This window comes from Stegostoma tigrinum, chromosome 26, assembly GCF_030684315.1.
Source record: "Stegostoma tigrinum isolate sSteTig4 chromosome 26, sSteTig4.hap1, whole genome shotgun sequence".
NCBI classification, from domain to species: domain Eukaryota; kingdom Metazoa; phylum Chordata; class Chondrichthyes; order Orectolobiformes; family Stegostomatidae; genus Stegostoma; species Stegostoma tigrinum.
Genome location: NC_081379.1, coordinates 36,590,099 through 36,617,975, shown reverse-complemented (window position 1 = coordinate 36,617,975; position 27,877 = coordinate 36,590,099). Strand labels below are relative to the sequence as shown.

Genomic DNA, 27,877 nt, shown 5'->3' with positions numbered 1-27,877 from the left:
TTGGAGTAACAAAGCTAAACTAAAAAAAATACAGGGTGGACCACTATTCATTAAATAAAACCAGATTTCTAATGCCAAAGATGTTGCTGTATTTTGAATTATGTCATTGGGTGTTGATGAATACTATGTACATTCATTTCAGTTTTTTATACCATTGCCATCTGTAATTATTGGCAGAACGTACACTGGATTCAGTGCCTGGATGGAAACCTCACATAAAATCCCTCAGAAACAAATCTACTCAAGAGCCTTAGGTATACTAAACTGATTCCAATCAGTAATCTGAGTCAGCCATTTGGATAAGTGGTAAATTGTCTGAGTCTCACTCTGCCAATTCAAAACAAAACGACACAGACCTTCTATTTGCTCCATTAAGACTTGCTCCCTCCAATCCTCCAGACCTTTCATTTTAACATTGACCCTGTTTTTAATGGCCTTTTTATTTTTGTGCTTCCTGCAATTTATTCAAAGCATTCTTTGAATAAAGACATTCTTCCAGGTGTCAATTTAAAATCCCTTTCCATTATTTAAATGTATCTCCCTTGTCCTTCCTGTACCGGCCTATTTTGAAGAAATATTCTGGAGTTAATGGCTGCCACTTAAAATTTCAGGTGCTTTAACATGGTGAGTCTTTTGGCTGCCCTCTCTTCCAGACTTCAGAGTTTAAACCCCTTCAGTTATATCACTGGTCTGTATTCCTGCCAGCAATCCATTCCCCTTGCACAGATCATGATTTTGCGAAGGATTCAGCATTATGTAGATGTACTATTACACTGACTGTCACTCATCTCTGTTTACTGTCAGTGCCAAGCCCCCAGCTGTCAGTTTGACCTTTCATACCGCACATTTAAAAACAAATCTTTCACTGGTGTTCTCTCTGAAGAGAAAACCTGTGGCCGGATCCAAGTTGTTTTGTATGTCTAGGCCTTGAAATGCAGCATTCACTTTTTGAGTCATCATCTCATGTATTTTCAAGGACACCCGTAAACATCCACCACACCAAAGTGGTCTCTTTCTTTTCATAAAGTTCATGGTGACTGTAGACAGACTTTCCAATTGCAGATGCTGTATAGTCAAATTCAATCCAGTCCTCACCCAGTGCCAGCAAACCTGGGCTTTCCCCAGCTTTTGCTAAATCACAACTGTGTATAATTCTGTGGCTTTTTTTTTACCCACTTTAGTGGTATTTTTCTAGCCTCCAATACGGGATTTTACAAAGTTACAAGGGAGTTAATTACGGCATAGAAACTGATCCAACAGGACTAGTGTCAATATTTCAAATTTTGCATGAATGCTTTCTGACCATTTTTCATCCAACCCTAAATGACATATTCTTCTGTTCCTTTCTCTCTCATGTGCTTATGTGGTTGCTCCTTAAATACATCTCCGCTATTGATTTCAACTATGATACGGAGTTCCATACACTGCGTTGAACTTCATACAGAGTCATACAGCAATGGAAACAGACCCTTCGGTCCAACTTGTCAATGCCAACCGGGTATCCTAAACTGAACTAGTCCCATTTGCCGGCGTTTGGCCTATATCCCTCTAAATCTTTCCCGTTCGTGTACCCATCCAAATATCTTCTAAATGTTGTAACTGTACCTACACCTATCACTTCTTCTGGCAGTTCATTCCATACATGCATCACTTTCTGCATTAAAAGAATTGCCCACTGGGTCCCTTTTAAATCTTTCCTCTCTCACCTTAAACCTATACCCTCTAGATTTGGACTCCTGTACCCTTGAGTATTCACCTCATCTATGCCCCTCATAATTTTATAAACCTTTATAAGGTCATTCCTCAACCCCATACTGAAGTCCCAGCCTATCTAGCCTTTCCTTATAATTCAAACCCTTCAGACCCAGCAACATGCTTGTAATTTTTTTCTTGGTCCCTTTCTAGATAACAACAACATTCCTATAGCAAGGTGACCAGGATTGCACATTGTATTCTAAAATGTCTTAAAGAATCAGAATACTGCTGAGATACATTAGAAATGTAAGTGTCTACATGTTCACTGCAAATACTTTTGTCCATTTTATGCCAGATTTGAGCCAAAATAGGATCATTAAATTGTGATCTCATAACAGTCTGACCATCTTTTTACCATCTCCTTCAAACCTAATATCTATCATCTGTGTTATCCAATAAATGAATCTCAAGGAATGTTGTTCCTGGATAATTCTACCCCATAAACAATGAGCAGATTTTCTCTCTCTGTCTCGATCTTCCACTTCCAATTTTTAAAATATGTGTAGCATCAGGAATACAAGACTTTTGTTCTACAGCATCAGTATACTGATGTGAAGTTTGTCTCCCCATGTCTGCATGGGGTTCCTCTGTGTGCTCCAGTTTCCTCTCAGTCTGAAGATGTGCAGGTTAGGTGGATTGGCTGTGCTAATTTGCCCATAGTGTCCAGGGGTGTGTAGGCTGGGAATGTTAGCCATGGGAAATGCAGTGACAGGGTAGAGGGGGTAGGCCTGGATGGGTGCCCTTTGGAGGGTTGGTCTGGACTCAATGGGCCCCATGGCCTGCTTCCACACTTTAGAGATTTTATGATTCTACACTAAGTCACCAAAAAATGTTTTCTAGTTGTGTGCAGATGGTGTGAGGAAGCATCAGTGTTCTGACCGCAAAATCACTTGTAGTAATACTTTAAATTTAAAGTGCCCAGATTGAGCCTTCTGATATCCAAGCCGCACACTCTGGGAATCCCACCTTAAAGTTTTTTACTTTCCTTTCCTTCTTAAAATCTATTTTTTTGGCTAAAACTTTTATCTGTTTTATGCAGGGTCCATTTGGGAATGATTATGCCTTTGTGAAAACAGTTGCCTTGGGATGGTTGTCCATGTTAATGGCTCTTTTTTGAGGTCCCCAGTCCTCGGTCAATCCCTTTTGCACCAGTGTGATTTGTTGCAAGAAAGCCCACCCTTATTGAAATTAGGACCAATTAATTCAGAGATAATGTGAACTGCAGATGCTGGAGAATCCAAGATAACAAAGTGTGAAGCTGGATGAACACAGCAGGCCAAGCAGCATCTCAGGAGCACAAAAGCTGACGTTTCAGGCCTAGACCCTTCACCAGAGAGGGGATCAGAGATAATGTGAACTGCAGATGCTGGAGAATCCAAGATAATAAAATGTGAAGCTGGATGAACACAGCAGGCCAAGCAGCATCTCAGGTGCACAAAAGCTGTCGTTTCAGGCCTAGACCCTTCACCAGAGAGGGGATCAGAGATAATGTGAACTGCAGATGCTGGAGAATCCAAGATATCCTCTCTGATGAAGGGTCTAGGTCTGAAACGTCAGCTTTTGCGCTCCTGAGATGCTACTTGGCCTGCTGTGTTCATCCAGCTTCATACTTTGTTATCTAGGACCAATTAATGTTATCTTTAAGGATGGTTCTGATCTCTAGATTTATGCTCACTGTAACCTTTATTCAAACAGTCCAAACTGCACTTGTAAAATATTTACAAGCATAAGCAGTGGACGCTTTCATTCTATCAGTTGGAATTAGAGCCCAAACATCCTGACCCAGATTTTCTGAACAAGGGTCTCGGCCTGAAACGTCAGCTTTCCTGCTACTCTGATGCTGCTTGGCCTGCTGTGTTCATCCAGCTCTACACCTTGTTATCTCACTACCTGTTCCCTTACTTCATGTCAACAAGTTTAAATGAATCACAGAAGTTATCAGAGGAAAAATATTTTTCAACCTAACTTTTATTCAAAAATCAACAATTAAAGGAGAATCAATATTGAACCACTCTACTATATCTAGCATATAAAATATATGCTATTGTGCAAAACAAATCCAACAATCAATGTACAGCCTTCTTCTCATATACAAAATAGACCAAAACAGATCAATATCTTCTGTAAGACTATCTAGAAGTATCAAAGTAAACAAACAATGATTTATGTACAGTTCTTGTTGATTCTTCTAAAAGTGATAACCATTTTTTGGCAAATTTTGACAGGAGATCTCCTGGTAGGCTAGGATTAAGAAACAATCTGTTCTTGGCCTCTCACTCCATTTTCTTCTGCATCAATGCTCATGCTGTCATCACCATAGAAATAGCAAGGTGGTCTTACAGGGGGAGCTTCAATAATTAAGACTCCTTCAGGAGACAAGGATGCGAAAACTGTCACAGGGTCAACTTCGATGGGTAACCTAGAGAGGCAGAGAATGACATAAAATTGAACAAAAAGCTTTTACACCAAATTCTGCAATCCTGACCTAGGTCGGCACTTCAGTCTTACGTCCAAAACAAATGAATAGAAAGGTTAAGTTGCCTTCATCTCACTCTTTCATTAGAGAGACAGATGACTGATGATGGTTTATCACACCTCAGGTGAGGGGAAATGTTTTGAAGGACAGTACTCCTAGGTAACCTCAGCTGGAATCACCTTGAATTACAAACCAGCAAACTGAGCTAACTAACCTTCATAACTTAACATAAGTTTGTTGTGTTTTATGCAATGCCATTTATAATAGTAGAGGCATGTTATAAATGTAGCAGATTCAACTTAAAAAATGCATTTGTCATGCAAAAATATCTTCAGCAAAGTTAAAATAATGAGATGGAAAGACCAAGTCTGTGTCTGGTCTTGTAATGGCACCGAGCAGTGAGCAAATTGATTGGTCAACTGCTATTAGAAATAAAGAGCAAAACAGTACGGATGCTGAAAATCTGGAAGAAAAACAGGAGATGCTGGAAACACTTATCAAGTCAAACAGCAGCTGTGGAGAAATAGGCAGCGAACATTTTATGTCAATGACCTATCTTCACAAGAATCAGAATTGTATCCGCACTTGATTTTTTTTATTCATTCATGAATGAGAGTGTCCCTGCGAGACCAACATTTATGGTCCATCCCTAATTTAGATGTCAACCACATTGCTACAAATCTAAAGTCACATGGAGGCCAGATGGCAGTTTCCTTCCCTGAAGGGCATTAATGAACCAGATGGGCTTTTAACAACAATCAACATTGGATTCATGGTCATCATTAGACGCTTCATTCCAGATGGCTTTTTATTGAATTCAAATTCCGCCATCTGCTGTGGTGGGATTTCAACCTGGGTTCCCAGGATATTCTGGATCCCTGGATTAATTGTCTAGTGATAATAACACTAGGCCATCACCTTCCCTATGAATTAGAATTGTAAGTCATTGACTTGAAATGCAGAAATAGTGTTACAGTAATGGTCATGCTATCTTGGTGATACCAGTCAATCAACATGTCAGTTATCCCATTGCAGCTTGTGATGATAGTAGAAATGAAACAAAAGCACTTTTTGATAGACACTGCAACCGTAAAACCTCTCCACCTGTAACACTTTACTGTAAGCATTAAGAGAAAAATATTTTAATCTTCAGCCACTTCCTTTACCATGGCTTCCTATTGACATAGTAACAATGATGCCTAGCAGGAAAATCAGAAATTCCCATTATGGAGTCATAGAGATGTAGAGGATGAAACAGACCCTTTGGTCCAACTCGTCCACACCGACCAGATATCTTGCATTAATCACGTCCCATTTGCCAGCATTTCACCCACATCCCTCCAAATTCTTCCTATTCATTTACCCATCTAGCTGCCTTTCCCAAAACAATGCAACAGCTTATAAAACGGTAACGACAGCTCCAAAACAAATCAGTTCTAATACTGCAAAAACCCCAAAAAAGGAGCAGGTCTTACAGCCACAATTTTCTCCCAACCCCCATCTTGGATTACCCAGAATCCGACTTGAGGGAATATTCTGGTTGTCCGGGTGCTAAATAATAATAATTTTACTGTGTAATATTTGCTTTTAATACTCATTAAAGTGACAAATGTAACAAGAATTCATAGTTTCACTCCAAATTAAAAGTAAGCTGATAATTTCGCTGCTGAATTGAATTTGAAATCTTGTGGTTCTTTTGTTTCCTGCCAGTTTGTTGAGGGTTGGGGCAAACAATCTCATCAGATAATTGCTGTGGAACACAAGGAGAATCCTATGGAATTTCCAGGCTATTCTTTGCAAACAACAGTTGCATATGTACTTATTAAGAAATGAAAATGAATCAGTGATTTAATGCAGGTGGGTAAAGTTTTTGATAGCTATGGCAACCCAAAAAGAACCTACAAGTGTGTTAAACATTTGACTGCTGACAATTCCAGAAGAAAATAAAACAAATCCACTTTCTGAGGCAGAATGTTTTAGAAGCTTATTTTTAAGTGTGGAGCTCGAGTATTCATAGCGCTTCAGAATGAAGTCATTCACATACACAGTAAGAGAGGTAGTGATTCAGATTTCAGATGGACCTGAGAATTCTCTTGTGGACCAAGGGGAATGGTTTTTGGGAGGAATTTGATGCCCAGTGTGAAAAAGAAATGTGCTAAAAGTGTCAGCTGTGGCTCAGTTGGTTGTAAACTCACCTCTGAATGAAAATTCCAGGCTGACAGTCCAGCCAGAACTGTGGGAATGCTGCACTGTCAGGAGATACTATCTTTTAGATGAGATATTAGGTTACGGCTCTAATTACTTTCTCAGGGAGATGTAAAAGATTTTATGCTAGTATTTCAAAAAAAAAGCAGGGGAGCTCTCCATCGGAGATAGTAAGAACTGTGGATGCTGGAGTCAGAGATAACACTGTGTGGATCTGAATGAACGCAGCAAGCCAGGCAGCTTCAGAGGAGCAGGAAAGCTGACGTTTTGGGTCTGAACACTTCTTCAGAAATTATAGTGGAGCTTTCCATGGTGTCCTTGCCCAGTATTTATCAGTCCAAATGTCACAAAAACAGGTTATTATCTGTTCATTGTAACATTGCTGTTTGTGAAATTCTTGGTGGAGCATTTCTGACAACAGAGTGAGTGCACTTTGAAAAAGACAGCATTTGCTGTATAGTACACGTTGTGTTTCTGAAAGGGCCTCTACAAGTTAATGTCTTTCCTTCAAATGTGGCCAGGAGAATAATTACCATTTATATTGGAATACTCTCCAGTATCTCATTAACTTCAGGGCTAGCAGCTTCATGTTCACTGGATGCTTGGTGCATTGATTAGTGTCACATCCAAATCCATTCAACTTTTGCCAGAACAAACCCTTTCACATTGCACATGTTTCAAAACAACTTATACTCGTATCCACATTAACATCCATCTGCACTTCCTCAGACAATGCAATTAATTGATCTAAATCCCTTTGTGAGCCATTAATCTACATTATCCATGTCATCTGGGCATGATAATCAAATTTTATAACACTAGCTGAAAACAGGGGGAGACAAGTGATCCAAAATAAAATGCTGAGGAACATTCTCCTTCCAAATGATGAACCAGCTAAATTCCTATTTATTTCATAAACTTCAATCTTGTTTAACAGCCTCACATCTGCGACACAGTCAAAATAATACACAGGAGAGTTTGCCATTGCTGATTCTATTCAAACCTGTATTATTGGCACCTGTACAAGCCTTTATGGGAAGTTTGCCTGCCAACTATTTTAGAAGTCAATGACATTACTGTGGGTCTGGAGTCACATGTAGGCCAGACCAGGTAAGGATGGCAGTTTCACTCCCTAAAGAACATTAGTGCCCCAGGTGGGTTTTTCTGACAATTGACAACGGATTCATGGTCAGCATTAGACTCTTCATTCAGTTTTTTTTAAAAATCGAATTCAAATTCCACCATCTGCCATGCTGGGATTCAAACTCAGGTCCACAGGTCATTATCTGTGTCGCCGGATCAACAGTCCAGCAATAATCTCACTAGGCCTCAAATTCTCAAATATCTTGATGTTTAATTCACTTTCATCTTAAAACTAGTCCCACTAAGTTCAATTAATTCTATTTTGATTGGTTGCTGATTGCATTTGGAAGTTGACACATCCAAACGGATATACTTCTGAGATTAAATTGTATTGTCACATGTAATCAAGTACAGAAGTACAAGAGTGCAGCGAAAAGTCTAGTATGTCACCACACATGGCACACACATAGGTATAAATGAACTAGGTACAAAAAACTTAGGTAATGCTTACCTTTGTTTCTTTTACTATTTTGTACCTAAGTTAAAAAGTTAAGCATTACCTTCATAGAATTAGTTGAAAAATAAGGAAATAAGGCAACAGTTAACGTTAAAGTTCTTAATATAAACTAGAAAAATAAAAGAATAAAGTTAAAAGTTCAACAGTCTTTGTTGCGTCCTCCACTTAGCGCACTCTCTGGGGGGCCTCAGCTGCCTGTTCTTGACACCACTGCCACAGACACCATATATGTACAGCATGCTCCGAATAAGCAATCCTAAGATTCACATGGAGAATATCAGGGATGAGAAACTTTGGAGGTGAGGAAAGACTTGCGACGCAGCTACAATTTAAACTGAGGAAGAGATTGCCAAGAGGGAACTGAACTGAGGCTTTCAAGAAGACACAGAAATATAATAAGCTGAGTAGGGAAGCACTATTTCCTGTACTTGGAGGTAGAATTGAATGGTCTTAAGTTCAAAAACATCACAGAAAAAATTGAGGAGAAACATCTATGAACAATAATAGCAGCACAGAATACATGTCTATAGGGAGTTTTTTTTTAAGGGATTGCTAAGTACCCAAAGTAGATGGTGATACAGGTGTACAGAGAGAAAGCAGGGAAATGAGATTCATTTTGAATGGTTCCAGTTGAGAGCTGGCAAAGGTATGAGGACTTCTCTCTTGTTAGGTCCTAGAGAGGTGTGAGTTAGCTCAGTGGATTAAATAGCTGGTATGTGGATTTTGTTCATGCCAGCAGAATGGAGTTTAATCCCTGTTCTGACTGAGGTAGACTCAGACAGGATTCCTCACCCCATCTGTCATAAAATTAAATCAGCAGTTTGCTTTAGCTTGAGAAATGATTGCCGAGGATATGGCTTCAGTCAGAGAACTGAAGAAGAAACCCCTAGAACCAAATGGAATCAGAGATATCTGGAAACCGAAATAGAGGAGGAGACTAGGAAGAGCAGAACAGAAATGGCAGAGTGGTACCAGGTAAATAGAGAACAAAGGAAGAAGCAAAACATAGAAAGGAGACAAAACAAGACCCTGTAAAGGGTTAAGTAAATAATCATCATGAATGTTAACAGTAATATTAATAATTCCTGTGTATTTTTGAGGCTGAGATAGATAGATTTTTGGTGAGTTCAGGTCTCCATTATAGAAAGGACATTATTAAGCTGCAGACGGTTCAGAAGAGATTTACCAGGATGTTGCCGGGAATGGAAGGTTTGAGTTATAAGGAGAAGCTGAATAGACTGAGACTTTTTTCCGCTGGAATGTAAAAGGTTAAGAAGTGACCTTACTGAGTTTATGAAATAACTAGGGGTACAGATAAAGTGACTACCAGGTGCCTTTGTCTATTCTAACCGATGTTTTACTCTGTGATAGAACTTCTTTAATAAGGCTTGTTGACTTGATGCTTAATGTCCTTGACCTACTGCTTGAGGTAAAGTCAATAATCGCACAGTTGTTTGAATCCACTGACTGAGCTGATGACCTGGCTGCTAATGGAATGTGTTTTCATGTTTTTACTGTGTTAAGTGTCACTTGGTTATAGATGGCTATAATTCACAAACAACAGCATGGGATCGACATTTGATGTTAACAGCTTTTGTGGAGGTTTCAAAATTAAAACTACAGTGCCTATATCATTAATGTAGAAAAACAGGGAATCAGAAAGATCCATTCAGTCCACAAAGTTCATTCCTTCCACACAACATGCCATAAGATCAGGAGATCATGAAGACCAGAAGAAATAGGAACAGGAATAAGTCATTCAGACCCTTGAACCTGCTTTGCCATTCAGTAGGATCACAGATGATCAATCATTCTTCATGACGACTTTCCTGTGCTTTCCCTGTAACTTTTGATTTCCCTTACTCATGCCACAGAATTATACAACATGGAAACAGACCCTTTGGTCCAACCAGCTCATGCGACCATAATCCCAAAATAAAACTAGTTCCACCTGTCTGTGCTTAGCCCATATCCCTCCAAATATCTAAGTGTCTTTTAAATGCTGTAACTGTACCCACATCCACCACTTCTTCTGGAAGTTCATTCCACACACAAACCACTCTGTGTAAAGAAAAGCTGCTGCTCATTTTTAAAAAATCTTTCTCCTCTCACTTTAAATATATGCCTGCTAGTTTTGATTAAAAAAATCAGAAAGAAGCAGGTTAAGAAAGGCCTGCAAGAATTACAGAGACAATGTCTGAATGTACGTTTGCAAACACACAAAGTGTGACGATTAAAATTGGTGAGCTACAAGAGCAAATAGGCTTATAGGAATATAGTGTAGCAGCATCACTGGAAATGGGGCTTAAAAATAATGAGGACCAGATCCTTAATACCCTAGGTACAAAGTGTTCCAAAACATACAGCAAGAACAAAGGCACATGGGGACACAGTATGGATTAGGAAAGATACTGTGAAAAGACAGAGAGTCTTTGATGAAGCATGGATAAAATCCATTTGATTAGATCTGAGCAGAAAAGAAGGAATGTTCACACTATTGGGGGTATCCTGAACAGCATCAGGTAATGAGCTAGAGGTACAGAAGCAAGTCAGCAGGTGAAATCACAAATGAACAAGAACCAGAGTGGTGATATTTAGTTTGGAATAAAGAGAAAGCAGAAGGATAGTTTCTGAAATTCGTTTCAGAGTGCTTTCTTCTTCAGGACGATTTGATTTTGAGGAATGAGACAGACCAAGGGCTGCGGGCGAGCACTTGAATAAGACTGATCATGACATTCATAAAGTTAGATTAGCAACCGAGGAGACCAGATAACAATATAAGGCAAAATTTCCAAATTATAGGACTAAATTCAACGAGATGAGACTGGATCTAGCCAGGATGAATTGGAACCAAAATTTAACAGTTAAAGCTTTGAAAAAACAACAAGCGAGATCTAGAGAAAAACCGTTGCATGTATAGTCTAGGTATATTCTAACAAGGGCGAGAGATGGGAGGTCCAAAGCCAGGCGTCCTCAAATGACAAGGAAGATGGGTCCTATGAAAAAATATAGAAAGAAGGTAGAGGATGCATGTCAGGTGAATTCTTCAATTAGGACCAAGCAAAATGTAATTTGAGAGCAAAAGTGAGGAGAAAAATAAGACTGGCAAAGACAGAATGTGAGAAAAGACTGGTTTGCCACTGATTGTAATTATGTAGTAAAAGGTGAGTTGAGACATCTTGAGGACAAAGAGATGGTATGTTCTTCGAGACACAGAGAAAATATAGAATACTTAATGAATGCTACCTATAGGTTTTACTAATGAAGAGAATGCTGACTGAATATCAGTAAAAGTGTGTGTGCTAGACATTAGGATTGGTGGGCAAGATATACTGAAAAGGCTGACCATACTTCGAGTGGAAAATACACTGAGCACAGATGTCTGGCATCCTAGGTTGCTGAAGGAAAATGGGAAGTAGAGATAGGGGAGATATTGTAATATTATTTCAGTAATCCATAGATTTGGGAAAGTGACAAATGGCACAAAAGAAAGAGTACAAGGACATTCCTGATAACCACAGACAGTTCATTTAACATCAAGGTTTTAGAAATGGGGAAAAATTAAAAAGGGTTTGGAGGGTTTAGGTTAATTTCAAGTAGCCAAGGGGGAATTCAATCATATTTGACTAAATGAACATTTTGAAGGAACAGTGAAGATTAATGGAAGTAATACAATAGAGATTACCAATGTTGGACTTTCAGAAAGCACTTGACAAAGTCTGACATTCCGTGCTGGTGTACAACATTAAGGCTATTGGAATTGGTGGCTCAGTGTCAATTGGATAAAAGATTTGCTCAAGGGTAGAAAATAGTGAGCTGTACTGAATAGTTGTTTTTCATCCTTCGGGATATGATCAATATACATGACTTGGATATTTTAATACAGAGCAAATGTTCAAAATTTGCTGATGATACCAAAGTCAGATATATGGCAAACAGAGAGAATGATACCATTGACTGTAACAGGGTGTAGATAGGCTGACAGAATGTGCCTACAAGTGGCAGATGGAATTTAATGAAAAAAAGTATGAGATGATGCATTTTACCAGAAGGAAAAGGAACGGGCAATGGCACACTCTGAAGGATATACAAGAACAGAAATATCTGCACAGGTCTTTGAAGATGGATGGATATATTGAGTAGTTAGCAAAGCATAGGGATTTTGAGCCTCCTAAGTAGAGACATTGACATAAAAGCAGAGGTTTTGCTGAATGCTATGTAAAGTGCTAGTTAGGTCACAACTGGAGTATTCTGTCCAGTTGCGGTCACCATAGTTCAAGAGGTTAAAATCATTGAGATGATGCAGATGGATATTACCAGATGGCTCCAACAAGGAGGGAATTTAGTTAGAAGGTTAGGCTGGAGAAACTGGGATTATTTTTCCTTGTGTAAAGGATGCTGAGGGGAGATTTAATAGATGTGTACATAATTAAGACAAATTAAGATAAAGCAGACAAAGAAAAGCTGTTACCCATGAGATGGTGATTCAGGAATTAGAGGACATAGACTTGAGGACAAGGCAGATACAAGGGTTCTGAGTAAGAATATCTTTGCGCAGTGAAGGTAAATGTTTTGGAGCTCTCAGGCTACGAAGGTAATGAAAATGGAGGTGATGAATGGTTTTTTAAAGCAATTTGGATAAGTATGTGAGAAAAACAAACATGCTGAGCTATGGTTATATAATGCCAAAATGGGATTGAGTAGATTGTTTCATTGAGAGCCAGCATTATGTTTTATTGAGAGCCAGCATTGACCTGTTTGTTCGAATGACTCCCTTCTGTGATATAATGACTCTATAACTCTTTCATAGACAATTTCCTGATAATAAATGTTATTCATTAAGAAACAAACCTTTAAATGAAAGCATTTATTATAAAGATTCTTGGTGGCAGCCAATTAATTGTACAAAGTCTGCCTAATGCCTTATAAATTGAATCTGTTCTCACATAATATAATGGTAGTTCATTATTTATCCATGAAAACTGTGAAGAATTATATATTTTGTTAAAGGAACATTGTGTTAGTGAGAAAAATGTGACAACTTTGTGTTATTTAGAAAATATATGAAGATGTAAATTGCAGTTAAAAGCAAAACTGTACTTCATGTGCATGGCATCATTCAGGATAGCTTTACTGACTTATTGCTTAAAGTTAAAATTAGTTGTTTTATTTTCTCTGACATGTCTCAGTCTGAGAATGTCAGAATCACTTATTTTGATTGTTTAAATATGCAATTGTCTGAATATTTGCTTTGTTCATCATTTGCAAGAAAGTCATAAACATAAATGTATCAAATATAAATTTGAGAGGAAAAGCCCCTATGTGTTTAAATGGATCCATAACTGCCTACTATTTTTGTTTCTAATCTTCAAAGTTTGATTCAGTTGATGTATCCTTTTGATTGAAGGATTTCAATTGTGACAATAAGTATTTGTTTCAAGGATATAAAAATAAAATATTCATAATGTCTGTTTGTAAGTTACAATTACAAATATTTTTAAATTGCCTTAAACATAGGTCATTCTCCAAATGGAAAAACAAAATATGCAGATGCTGAAAATGTGAAATAAAAATAAGAACAGAAAATGTTGGAACTAGTTTGCAGGTTTTTGTAGAGAAAAACAAGGGTTAACATGTTAGGTTTTAACTCAATGAAAACCCATCCACTTGCAGTCATAAAATTGTGCCCAACATCTCAGTTGTCTCCAGCAATTCTCGTTTTTATTTCGTTACCTCATTATCTTAAACTTTGGCGATTGGTCAGCTGGATTGTCAGGCCAGCTATTTTGCAATGCAGAGTGACGGAATCAGCATCATTTCTGAACCAGCTGATCTTACCGTGAAGATTCTCCTTCTCAATTTGTCCCCTCGCTTAGGTCGTAGTGACTCTCAGGTTAAACGACCACTACTTGTCTTTCTTTCTCTAAGGGTATAGATCCGCCCCACGGTCGAGTAGCACTGTACTTTTACCTTTGACTCAAAAGCTTTACCATGTAAAGTAACTGCATTTTTTTGTGTTCACATTAGCTCTGTTGCCATTTTACCAAAGGCATCAGTATCTTTACAATAAACTGGATAACGTTTCCATCTGAAGTAGTGAATAGTTGAATTACGTACCATCAAATAAAATTTCAGCCCAGCCTTAAGTGCCAAGATGGATGCGGGAATCATTAGCATTGTCGACCAGAAGAGGAGCTGGGGACTAGACAGCGATCTTTAAGCCCCCTGACTAGCACCCTCGGTCCCCCAGCAGCACTTTGACAACGGCAGTCAAACAGATGGGGAAGGGGCGAGTGCAAAAAAACTGCATGATCGTCCAGTTTTGACACAAACTCGAGAGTCTGGTTTCCGTTCCGCTGTGGGGCACCGTGAAAACCTATTGTTAAAGTCAGAGCGATTCTATCACCAAATAAGGAGTTCGCCTTTCCTCCAGCAAGCAAGGAATCCCCCACAAGTTTATGAGCTCTGTTTCTTGGCATCGCCAAGTTTTATACCGTAAGACCCACGAGTGAACATTAAAGTTGCGTACTTCAAAAAATATGAAAGCTACGAACACTTCCCCGAGCTAATTAAACAGCTTCTTTTAACATTCGCATACATTTCCCCTTCTGTTAGTCTATCCCTTCTACTACTTACTGGATTTTTTTGGTGAAGTTTTTCGAAACGATTCCTCCTTCTTCTTGTTTTTCTTCGTGTTTTCCTAGAACGATGCAAAGGGGAAAGGTCAGGGGAAAAAAAAATCAAACGGCACAATATCTTACATTTGATTTGCCTCAGACAGGAACTTGTTCAAGATCGAGAATTTCAGATTTGCCAGCGTCTTGTTCATTCGCAGTGGACTGTATTGTCAATTAGCGAACTGTGTCTCTCCTACATAGTCTTTGTAATGTCTCTTAAGGTCTAAAACTGTTGCTTATCTGTAGTCCCTGAATCCTGGAACAGGATTCATACCTCAATCCAAATAATTCAGCTTCGAAACCATCAGCCACTTTTTCAGTGTGGACTTCTATTAGCAATACGCACATCTCTTAAAAGCAATTACATTAGTAATTTTCACCTGAAATCACCATAATCCTGTGTTTTCCGCAAAACAACTATAGAACAGTCCGCATCAGCATCAAAAACGGCTATTTTAACATGGTCTAGTCTCCTGGTTTAAATTTATTCAAAACCCAAAATACCCCAGTGAGAAAAACAAAATCCTTTTGGACAATTTCGTACATGTTGAGACCATGGAATTAACTTCAATAAAACATGCTGTCCTGTTACACAAAACATGAGAGTGGGTCTCACACACACGCACACACCAAACGTTGGATCAACTCAGGGAATCAAAAAATCTATGATTCGAATTTGAGTCTTTGATACTATGAATTTGTCCAACAATACCAACCCCCCGCTTCCTCCCCGCACCACGTTTTATAATGACAGGACTCAGTAAGTCTTGGTGGAGAGGCGAGGTATTAAATAATTTCAACGGATATATTTCGATCTATTTCAGAGCCCCGTACACTCGACAAACTGATAGAAATCTACGATTGGAATTTGAATCTGAAATTTGTTTGTCCAACATTCTCGGTTCTCCCCCATGATTTGCATAACAAGACTCGACAAGTTTTTTTTTGCAGAGGTGAGAAATGATGGAATTATAGTTGATTTATTTTTATTTATATCGCACCCCCTTCCTCCTCACTCTATAGGCTCTGATGCACCCTCGCCTCCTTAAGTGAAGTGGTTTGAGGGGTGAGAGGGCCCCTACACAAGACAGAACTGTCCCTCTGACTGACCTTCACTCAGCTCTCTGCGACCTTCGGTACAAAATTCCCTCAGCACCCGCTATTCCACCCCCCCCCCCCCGCCACCCCGGCCTACCTGAGATCTCCACGAACCCATCTTTGGTTTTGATGGTCAGCTCCTCGGGGGCGAAGCTCTTCACGTTAACGCACACCTTCCAGGGTTCCCCCGGGTTGATGCTGGGCGGGTTCTTGGCCTCGGGGTAGCCGGTGTAACGAGCCGTGTAATGAGGAGGCGCCGGACCGTAGATACCCGCAGAGTCCCGAGCCGCCCCGTTAAAGGAAGATCTCAGGGGCCCCGGCCAAGTGGAGGTGAGCCTGGGTCTCGCCCAGTCCGGCCAGTCGGCCGTGAAGTGCTCGGAAAAAGTTGGCATGCCGAACTCATCGTCCAGGAAGCGAGAAGATAAGGCCGGCTCTCGGAAAGGGTCCCTGCTACTCCTGTGTCTCCCAGGCATCTGGCAGGAAAATGGGACCTGACTCTCAGCCATCGCTGCTTCTGCCTAGACCCTCCAGAAAGTCTCCTCTGACCCTCTCCCTGTCGTGCGCCCCGGGCTTTATACTTCTTCTTGTTTGCTGGAGCTGAGGCGATCGCCAGTTGTCATCTGTTTAATCTGATCTATGAGCAATTGAAAGGAATCTGACGTGCCCCTAGAGAGGATCAGGCCCCTCTTACGTGAGCTGACCAAGTTTAGCCATAGCCCGAGTAGCAGAGGAGTTCAGTCCTGCCTCCTCACAGCCTATTTAAAGCAACTCCGAGTCATCCTTGTTTACTAGCCCCGAGTGCTGGCTGCCTGGCTATGTAACTGATTCATAAACATTACACCCGTCTCCATTCCCCTCAATATTTCTCAAGGTGCCTGGGAACCTTAAGGAGTGAGTTCATATAAAGTTGTGCAACGACGTATCTGCCGCTCCACTCCAGAGTTAGGGAGCTGCGCCCTTTCTGTTCAAACTCCCAGAAAAGTACAAGGCGACAGACGAGCAAGAGATGACAGCAAACGTTCCCAACCTTGCTCAATGCTCACAGGTCGACGATTAGATCACAAGGAAAGCCCGTCTCTAGGGTCACCAATTATCTCAATCCAGAACTGGTCCTGCTTTTCTGTGGACAAAAAATGAGCAAGGGCCGGAGATTCGCATTCACTCATGTTTCATCAATTGCTCAGAAATGTCTCACAGCACTTCACATACGGTGGGGGGGGGGGGGGGGGGGGTGGGGATGACTTTCAAAAGCATGCTTTGTTCTGTGGCTCCACAGATTTTCTTTGCCTCCAGGAAGTAGTGATTTCATGTCTTCTGTATGATGGCCAATGGAGGAATGTTAATAAAAGGAAACTGTAACAAGTTATTCAGGTGTTGACCATCCAAATGGATTAACCCTGATGCAATATAGAACATAGTACAGCACAGTACAGGCCCTTCGGTCCATGATGTTGTGCTGACCTATTACCCTACTCTAAGATCAAACTACTCTGCATACCCTACATTTTACTATCATCCATGTCATATTGTTTGAATATCCCTAACGTATGTAACTTCACTACCACTGCTGGCAGCACATTCCACACGCCCACCACTGCCATTAAACCTTGTATTCTGCATTCAAATTCAACCTTCCAAAATGAATCACTTCACACTTCTCTGAGTTGAATTCCGTCTGCCACTTCTTTGCCCAGCTCTACATCTTGACAACATCCCATTGCAACGTACAACAGCCCTCCGTGCTATCCGCGACTCCACCAACTTTTGTGTCATCGGCAAACTTACTAACCCACCCTTCCACCTCCTTGTCCAAGTTATTTATAAGGATCACAAAGAGCAGAGGTCCCAGAACAGGCCCCTGTGGAACATCACTTGTCACCGAGCTCCAGGCTGAATACTTTCCATCTACTACTGTGCTCTATCTTCTATTGGACAGCCAACTCTGTATCCAGACAGCCAAATTTCCCTGTATCCCATGCCTCCTTACTTTCTGAATGAGCCTACCATGGGGAACCTTATGAAATGCCTTGCTAAAATCCATATACACCACATCCACTGCTTGATCTTCATCAATGTGTTTTGTCACATCCTCAAAGAATTCAACAAGGCTTGTGAGGCATGACCTGCCTCTCACAAAGCCATGCTTACTATTTCCAATCAAACTATGCTTTTCCAAATAAACATAAATACTATTTCTCAGAATCCTGTCCAATAATTTGCCCACACTGTAGACTGATTGCAATTCCTAGGATTATCCCTATTCCCTTTCTTGAACAAAGGAATAATATTTGCCACCCTCCAACCATCTGGTACTACTCCAGTGGACAATGGGGATGCAAAGATCATCACCAAAGGTGCAAAGGTGCAGTAATATCTTCCCTCGCTTCCTGTAGCAACCTTGGGTATATCCCATCTGGCACAGGGGACTTACCTATCCTCATGTTTTTCAAAATTTCTAGCACATCCTCCTTCTTAACATCAACTTGCTTGAGCATATCAACCTGTTTCATGCCGTCCTCACACATGTCAAGGTCCCTCTCACTGGTGAATACTGAAGCAAAGTATTCATTAAGGACCTCCCTTACCTCCTCCAACTCTGCACACAAGTTCCCTCCACTATCCCTGATCGGCCCTACCCTCACTCTGACCTTCTGACAAACATGTCAAACATTGCCAAAAATTGTCTGACAAACCCTCCTCAACGACCTCCCTTTCTGAAGCTGTGATACCATCCCTGATTAACAATGCCAGTCCCCCATCTCTTTTACCTCCCTCTTGTTCTTCACTTAAGTATAGAATGTCTTGGGGTTTTCCTTAAACCTACTTGCCACGGCTTTTTCAGACCCCCTTGTAGCTCTCCTAAGTCCATTCTGCAGTTCCTTCCTGGCTACCTTGTAGCCCTCTAGAGCCCTGTCCGATCGTAGCTTCCTCAACCTTAAGTAAGCTTCCTTCTTCCTCTTGACTAGATGCTCCAAATGTCTTGTCATCCAAGGTTCCTTCACCTTACCATCCCCTCCTTGCCTCAGTGGGCCAAACCTATCCAGAACTTGTAACAAGTGCTCCCTAAACAACCTCCCCACTTCTGTCATGCAGTTCCCTGAGAATATCTGTTCCCAATTTATGCTCCGCAGTTCTTGCCTAAGCGCATTGTAATTCCCACTCCACCAATTAAATACTTTCACATACCGTCTGCTCCTATCCCTCTCCATGATTATAGTTAAGTCAGGGAGTTGTGATCACTGTCACCAAAATGCTCTCCCACAGAGAGATCTGACACTTGGCCTGGTTCATTACAAAGCACCAAATCCAACATGGCCTCCCCTATAGTTGGCCTATCTACATATAGGGTCAGAAATCCTTCCTGGACACACCTGACAAAATCTGCTCCATCTAAACTATTTGCACTTAAGAGGATCCAGTCGATATTAGGGAAGTTGAAGTTATCCATGACAACAACCCCATTACTTCTGCACCTTTCCAAAATCTGCCTCCCAATCTGTTCCTCCATGCCTCTGTTTTATTGGGGGGTCTATGGAAAACTCCCAAAAAATGACCGCTCTTTTCCAGTTTCTGACTTACACCCATACTGACTCAGTAGACAACCCCTCCTCAATTACCTGTCTTTTTGCAGCTGTGATACCATCCCTGATTAGCAATGCAGCCCCCCATGTCTTTTACCTCTCTCCCTATTTCTTTTGAAATGGCTAATGCTCATATATTTCTTTAATCCTCTTGACATGCCTACTTAACCCATTCTTAAATGTTTACATTGGCTTGGGTTCCATTGTTAACCCTGTTCATGAATCTTACAGCCTTACAACATGAAGACAACAGGGCAGCCACCTCTCCGTCTTCATAACTGTCATAGGACTGCATTGGAGGAGTTGTAGCAATATAGAAAATAGGAGCAGAAGTAGATCATTTGGCCCCTCAAGCCTGCTCCATCATGGCTGATCTACCTCAATGCTATTTTCCTGCATTTCCCCTATATCCCTTGATATTGTTAATATCTAGAAATCTATTGACCTCCATTTTGCATATACTCAATAATGAGCCTCCACACAGCTCTTTGGGGTAGATCACTCCAAAGATTCATCAGCTTCTGAGTTAAGAAATTCCTCCTAATCACAGTACTAAATAACTTGCCTCTCCTTTTAGTTCTGTACACCAAGCCATGGGAGCCATCCATCCTGCATATCACCCTCAGTGACAATTTTGTATGCCTTAATGAAATCACCTCTCATTCTTCTTAACTAAAGGGATCCTTGGCTCAAATTCCTCAATCTCTTATAAGACCGTTCAGTCACTTCAGGGGATCAGTCTCATGAGTATTCCACTCCCTCAGAGGGAAGTAAGATTTCTTCGTGAAGAAGATCAAAATTGTGCACAATCCTCCAGGTACATTCTCACTAAGGCCCTATATAGTTGCAGCAAAACATCATTCCTCCTGCAGTAAATTTCTTTTGCTGTAAAAGGTATCATACCATTTGCTTTTCTAATTACTCTCTGTACCTGAACAATAGCTTTTGGTGATTTCTGTTATGATCCCAGCTGATGGTAATGTAGGACAAGCCAGAAATCAGAATGAACTGTGGCTTGATAGATCATGTGTATGATTTTTGCTGTTGGTTACTATGGTAGTTGGTCATGAAAGTATGATCACAAACACGCAGATGTTATCTAATGACAGAATCTAACTTCTCAGATCCTTTTCTTTGGACTGCTGGGACATGTTCGACCATTTTTTTCTGAGTCTGTTGGCATAAACCTTGCACAATTCGTATGGCCTGACTGTTTCAGTTCTAACAACTTGAAGGCCTCTAAACAAGCTCTCCCAGCTTGGAAGATCCACAAAGTAAAAACCATTTCCTCAGGTTGACTGGCTCCCCTGAACTGAATTGAAAAACTTGATTCTCCTGCAGCAAGAAAATTGTTCTCCCTTCTGAACAGAACAGAAATCAAAAGTGAAATGAATGGCCTCTGGTCTATTTGTGAACTCTGCATTATAAACATTCCATACAGTAACACCACAAGTGCCCTGCCAGGCACTTGACTGAAGTCACTTGCTTACTTAGAAATGATGCATTTGGTTCATGTTCCAAATGACTTTCTAACCTTTCTAACAAAACCACCTTTACAGGACTGACCAAATTTGCCTCCATTTTAAAATCCAAGCCACAAATGATGCTAACATATATCATACGCCTTTTATCACAATTCGGACTGAGTATATTAACAATTCCCAATATCTCACATCTTAAGAATATTTCTGCATTTCTGTTTTTCTTATCAAAGTGCACCATTTCAGATTTTTCCACGTATTGTCTTGTCCTCTCACTGACCTGTCTAAATTCCCCTGTAGCTTCTTTACATTCTTATTACAACCCTCATTTCCACCTGGTTCTGCATTATCATGTGAAAATATTGTCCAAAAATATAATGTACTTCATATGGATTGTGAACAATTGGAGGCCCAGCACTGATCTCAGTCACAGTTTACCAATCTGAAAATAACCATTTATTCCTACAATCTGTTTTCCGTCCGTAATCATGGACAAAATCCATGCCTGTACATGGTTCCTCAATCGTTTATGCTCTAATTTTGCTTACTATTTTCATGTATGGGACCTCATCAAAAGCCTTCTGAGGGTTCTTTTAATCTTAGCATTGAAGAAGAGATTATGTTAGTAATTAAGAACAAGGTAAGCATGTGATTGGAGGTAAAGAGATAAAGGAAATTGACATGAACTGAATAAAACCGCAGGGAAAGAATGTATCATCTCTGCCACCAAATATTGCACATGGTTTTGTGTGAGGGAAATTTTGTTTGACAAACTTGATTGAGTTTTTTGAGGAAGCAGCCACTAGATTGATGAGGGCAGGACAATAGATATTGTTTACTTGGGCTTTAGTAATACCTTTGTCAAGGTTCCATGTGATAGACTAATTAGTGAAGTTAGATGACATGGGTTTCAGCGTGAGCTTGCCAACTGGATGAAAAATTGGCTTTACAGCAGGAGGCAGAGACTAATGGTAGAGGTGACGTTTCGGGCCTAGACCCTTCATCAGAGAGGGGGATGGGGGGAGGGAACTGGAATAAATAGGGAGAGGGGGGAGGCGGACCGAAGATGGAGAGAGATTCCCTGAGGTTGGTCCGGAGGGAGGAGGGTAACTTCTTCAGGTTAGGCATCCCTGGAAGAGGCTTCGCAGTGAGGTTAAAATAGTATCAGAGATAATGGGAACTGCAGATGCTGGAGATTCCAAGATAATAAAATGTGAGGCTGGATGAACACAGCAGGCCAAGCAGCATCTCAGGAGCACAAAAGCTGACGTTTCGGGCCTAGACCCTTCATCAGAGAGGGGGATGGGGGGAGGGAACTGGAATAAATAGGGAGAGAGGGGGAGGCGGACCGAAGATGGAGAGAGATTCCCTGAGGTTGGTCCGGAGGGAGGAGGGTAACTTCTTCAGGTTAGGCATCCCTGGAAGAGGCTTCGCAGTGAGGTTAAAATAGTATCAGAGACCCTCCTCCCTCCGGACCAGCCTCAGGGAATCTCTCTCCATCTTCGGTCCGCCTCCCCCTCTCTCCCTATTTATTCCAGTTCCCTCCCGCCATCCCCCTCTCTGATGAAGGGTCTAGGCCCGAAACGTCAGCTTTTGTGCTCCTGAGATGCTGCTTGGCCTGCTGTGTTCATCCAGCCTCACATTTTATTATCTTGGAATCTCCAGCATCTGCAGTTCCTATTATCTCTAATGGTAGAGGGTTGTTTTTCAGACTGGAAGCCTGCGACCAGCAGTGTTTCACAGAGATCGGTGCTGGGTCCACTTTTGTTTGTCATTTATATAAATGATTTAGATGAGAATATGCAAAGCAATGTTAGTAAGTTTGCAGATGACACTAAAATTCGTGGTATAGTGGACAGTGAAGAAGGGTATTTAAGATTGCAAAGGGGCCTTGGATCAATTAGACCAATGGGTGAAGAGAAACAGATGGAGTTTATTTTGGATATATGCAAGTTGTTGCATTTTGGCAAGACAAACAAAGGCAAGACTTATACATTTAAAGGTACTGCCTTAGGTATGTTGTAGAGCAGAAAGATCTAAGGGTTCAGGTCCATAATTCTGTGAAGTTTGTTCATATATATAAACAGGGTGGTGAAGAAGATGTTTAACATGCTTGCTGTTATTGCTCAGGCCTTGGAATATAGGAGCTTGGACATTATGTTGCAGTTGAGATTTACCAGGATATTGCCTGGATATTGGAGCGTTTGAGTTACATTGAGGGGCTATGTCGGCTGGGACTCTTTTCACTGGAGCATAGGAGGTTAAGAAGTGACCATACAGAGATTTATGAAATAATGAGGAGTATAGTTAAGGTGAATGGCAGGTATCTTTTCTGAAGGAGGGGCGATTTCAAGACTATGGGACATATTTTAAGGTAAGAGAAGAAAGATTTAAAAACGACATGAGTGGCAATTTATTTACACAGAGAACGGTTCATGTCTGGAATGAACTTCCAGAAGAAGTGGTGGATGCAGTGCTAGTTACGACATTTAAAAGACATTTAGGTAAGTACGTGAATAAGAAATGTTTGGAGGGATATGAGCCAAGCGCAGGCAGGTGGGACTAGTTTAGTTTGGGATTATGGTTGGCATGGACTCCTTGGACAGAAGGGTCCATTTCCATTCTGTATGACTCTATGACTCTATGCCAAGAGCATGCTGAGCACCACATTTACACCAGATTGCAGATAGGATGTGAAACATCCAAACACAATTCTGTTAACTGATAGATTTATAATAGATTATAATATGCTGGGAAAATCGTGACCAGACTTTTACTTCCAGAGTAACTTTTGGATGAACATAAAACTTGTTTTGAAAAAATAACTGGCTGGGATTTGAAGATCTGTTTGGCACGATTCAGCTTTATGGAAATGAGGAAATGTTTAACGTAAGTATTGCAAGCACACTATGAACCCAGCTGAGAACCTACATTTTGGTGTCAGCTTTATCCAATGTAGCTCACCTGTGCGTACTGGAACTACATATGTGAATACACAGGGTTTATGATCCTTGCAGACAGAATGCACATGTACACTCATTGATAACAAGATGCAGAGCTGGATGAACACAGCAGGCCCAGCAGCATCAGAGGAGCAGGAAAGCTGACATTTTCAGTCTGGACCCTTCTCATTGTGTCTTTTCCAGTTCAACAAAGTAGCTGATTGTGGTACAGTGATAATGGGGAACACCCTCTCCACCTATCTTCTTTGCTCTCCATCTTCGGTCCGCCTCCCCCTCTCTCCCTATTTATTCCAGTTCCCTCCCCCCATCCCCCTCTCTGATGAAGGGTCTAGGCCCGAAACGCCAGCTTTTGTGCTCCTGAGATGCTGCTTGGCCTGCTGTGTTCATCCAGCCTCACATTTTATTATTGTGGTACAGTGGTTCATTTGTCAGGCCAATGCTTTGACAAATCAGAGTCAGCCCACCTGACTTGAAATTTAAATAAAGCTTGGCTTAACTGTCAAACATTACTACATTTTCCATGACAATGTTTCTGCTGGTCAGAATCCACTTGCCAATGTCCCCATGTGGTGTAAATGTTGGTTTTCCCCTTGAAAGGGTATTCTTGAGAAATATCCTAATGCATGCAAGGAAGAAAACATCTCCAAAATGTATCTATTTTCCAGGTATACTCAAATTCTGTACTGCCAGATAACTAAATGTTTGTCTTCTGTATGCACTGGCATTTTTTTTTGTCTTGTCAAACTAAAATTATCTTTTGTTATTTTGTCATATAATCACAAACCTGGCTTGTTTGGCTTTACCACTTGTGTTTCGGAAGCATTCTGCACAGTTCTCATATTTGCCTCTCCCAATACCACAGCATCTTAATTGAGCTTGCCATCCTGATTGCCTATATCTACATTTGTATAATTCTATTTAACAATATCACTATAGCAACAGAATCAAGTAGAAATTATTTTACAAAAACAGTTTATGGCCACTTTCACTTCACTCCTGGGAGCCCTGCTGTCTAACTACACCACAAAAAAATCCCAGCCGGGAAGCCTTTTACATTTTTAAATTCAAATCACTTGGTTGACTGAGAATCAAGCCTAGCTTTTCATTGCTGATGCTTCAATTCTTCAGCTGATTTCTAAGGGACAATTGACCTTGGAAACAGTAAATGCCTCACAGTAGGGAATACAAATTGTAAATTGCATTTGGTGGGAAGGCACAAGGACACCGTGAATTTGATTGTCAACATGAAACCTTAGGGAGAAACACAGTCGCAGGCTCTGGTCTATGATTTGACACAGATTCACTCAGGAGGAAAAGCTATTTAACACCCCCAAGTGCTTTTTTGCAAAATTGTACTCAAGCTGCAAATTGCTCTTCATACTGTATGTTTATTAAGTTGCAGAATTGGTAGGATCACATCATATCACATGTCATTTCTAATGAAAGTCTATTATGCAATTTACCAATCTCAATCATTGCATTGACTGTGAAGGAGAGCTGGGTACACTTTGGCAGAGAAGAAGGAAAATCACAGAGAATTGACACTGAGTTGCACTTCAGGTTGACAATACTGAGGCCTATTTGCAGGTTAACAAAGTGTGGAGCTGGATGAACACAGTAGGCCAAGCAGCATCTCAGCAGCACAAAAAGCTGACATTTCGGGCTTAGACCATTCGTCAGAAAAGGGTGAGGGGGAGAGGATTCTGAAACAAATGGGGAGAGAGGGGGAGGCGGACTGAAGATGGATAGAGGAGAAGATAGGTGGAGAGGAGAGTATGGGTGGGGAGATAGGGAGGGGATATGTCAGTCCCGGGAGGACGGACAGGTCAAGGGGGCAGGATGAGGTTAGTAGGTAGGAAATGGAGGTGCGGCTTGAGGTGGGGGGAGGGGATAGGTGAGAGGAAGAACAGGTTAGGCAGGCGGGGAAGATCTGGGCTGGTTTTGGGATGCAGTGGGGGGAGGGGAGATTTTGAAGCAGGTGAAATCCACATTGATACCATTGGGCTGCAGGGTTCCCAAGCGGAATATGAGTTGTTGTTCCTGCAATCTATGGATGGCATCATTATGCCACTGCAGGAAGCCCATGCTGGACATGTCATCTGAGGAATGGGAGGGGGAGTTAAAATAGTTTGTGACTGGGAGGTGCAGTTGTTTACTGCGAACCGAGCGTAGGTGTTCTGCAAAGCGGTCCCCAAGCCTCCGCTTGGTTTCCCCAATGTAGTGGAAGCCACAGGTACCCACTTACCTTTTCAAGGAGGGAAAGTGTGCCATGGACAGAAGCCTAAGAATAGGGAAAGTAAAAGTCTAGGGAAATCCCTCTCTTGGGTTTTCTTGCTAATTAGCAAAAAAACTTATATACATGATATGTTTGACTGCACACTTGTTAAAATATCTTTCTGAGGAAGGGCCACAGGACCTGAAACATTAACTCTGATTTTTTCTTCACAGATACTGCCAGACCTGCTAAGCTTTTCCAGCAACATTTGTTTTTGTTCCTGATTTACAGTGTCTGCAGTTCTTTCCTTAATTTCCTTGTTGCGCTGAATCTTATTCTGAACTATTTTAGTCCTATTTGTGATGTCGGCTGGGCTAAAAGCAGTTGAAAGGGGGCTTGCTGAACAATAATGATTTGGATATTCATGAAACAAGTCATAAAAATGCAACTTGTAGAAAAAAATTCAATAGATTGCACAATCAGCCTGCTCACTGAGAACAGGAAATAAACACTTCAGCAGAATTCCAGCCAGCCAGCTGGAGGGCAGAAAAAACCGTGATAGTTTGGATCCTAGACAAGTTAACTGAGTGCCAACATCACAGTGTTTTTCTAGCTTAGCATTGAAATGTTTGCAGGCTGCTAAGCGCATGAGCAAGGGAAGACCAAAAACTAGACTGGTTTAGGTGAACAAAGGTGGTTCAAATCCATCTTTTGTAATTGAATTATTCAAAGAGATCGAGGTAATGATTGGACTAATTCAGTGTCTATTGGCTTTGCTGTGTAAATAAAGTATAAAAGGAGATTCCATGGACACAGAAAGTAGAAGTTTTAGTTATTGCATTGACTGGTGGAATAGAAGCTGGTACACAACCAGGAAGATCTTATATCTATTCAGATGCTGTCACAATTTGAGACTGCTGTATGGACATGTGTCAAGGCTTCTATGTACAGATTAAATAGAACCATTATCTCCACTAAGGACTATCATTTTGAAATATTTTGGAATTTGAAAATAAGCACTTATAGAGTTGATTGACTCTTTTATACCTTAATCCCAACAGGGAAAGAAAAAATAATTTAGGTTCTCACTCAACTGTAACATGCAAAATATAAATTAATATTTCCTCTATTCAATCTTGCAATGCAATAATTTCTTCCAAATCATGTCTGAACAAATATCTACCTAAACTGCATGCAGTTGCCTAATTCAGAGAAGATGAGCAAAGCTTTTCAGGTAATACAACAGCTGAAAGGGAAGAGAAAGCAACGTTTCAATTGTGATGATTTGTGCTGTGTCTAATTGAGATGTCACATTGTTAGACCTAACCCTTTATACAACAGCACAGCAACCCTGCAGCACCTTACCAAAGTAGCCAGGGCTGAGCACCAACAGCGAGTATTCTCAAAGCATTGACCTGGAGGAATACAGCAGGCCAGGCAGCATCAGAGGAGCAGGAAAACTCACGTTTGGGTCAGGACCCTTCTTCAGAAATGACCCCATTTCTGAAGAACGATGCTGACCCAAAACAGCAGCTTTCCTGTTCTGCTGATGCTGCCTGGCCTGCTGTGTTCCTCCAGCTCTACACTCTGTTCGCTCTGACTCTAGCATCTGCAGTTCTTGCTATCTCAGCAAGAATTCTCAGCCTGTTTGAAAAATAGGAAGGAAAAGAAGACTTACCTTATCTATGGATGTATGCACCAAATGAAAATTACTTTCGCATCTGCTTCTAAAACTTGCATTTCCTGGAACAGTTTGCTAGCCTGAAGCTAGAGGCCTGTCTCCCTTGAGGCTCACAATTCTGCATCAAGGAAGCTCTCCTAATTTC

At 40.9% G+C, this 27,877-nt stretch overlaps 1 protein-coding gene across 1 annotated transcript; it reads right to left on the bottom strand.

The window, feature by feature from the left end:
* Positions 1–3,705: 3,705 nt before the first annotated feature.
* Positions 3,706–16,782, bottom strand: hspb8 (heat shock protein b8). Its single transcript, XM_048556691.2, has 3 exons — positions 15,909–16,782; positions 14,673–14,736; positions 3,706–4,174 (listed from the first exon to the last, which is right to left on the bottom strand). The coding sequence occupies exons 1-3, from the start codon at positions 16,315–16,317 to the stop codon at positions 4,003–4,005; spliced, it is 645 nt and encodes a 214-aa protein (XP_048412648.1). The 5' UTR covers positions 16,318–16,782; the 3' UTR covers positions 3,706–4,002.
* Positions 16,783–27,877: the final 11,095 nt, after the last annotated feature.

What these genes read in the sequence shown, in the direction of transcription:
- hspb8 (XM_048556691.2), bottom strand. Translation starts at nt 16,317, where the DNA reads ATGGCTGAGAGTCAGGTCCCATTTTCCTGCCAGATGCCTGGGAGACAC. An exon ending in TGGGTTCGTGGAGATCTCAG is followed by an intron (nt 14,737 to 15,908) that starts GTAGGCCGGGGT and finishes GCATCGTTCTAG; the next exon opens with GAAAACACGAAGAAAAACAA. An exon ending in AACTTCACCAAAAAAATCCA is followed by an intron (nt 4,175 to 14,672) that starts GTAAGTAGTAGA and finishes CTGCCTCTCTAG; the next exon opens with GTTACCCATCGAAGTTGACC.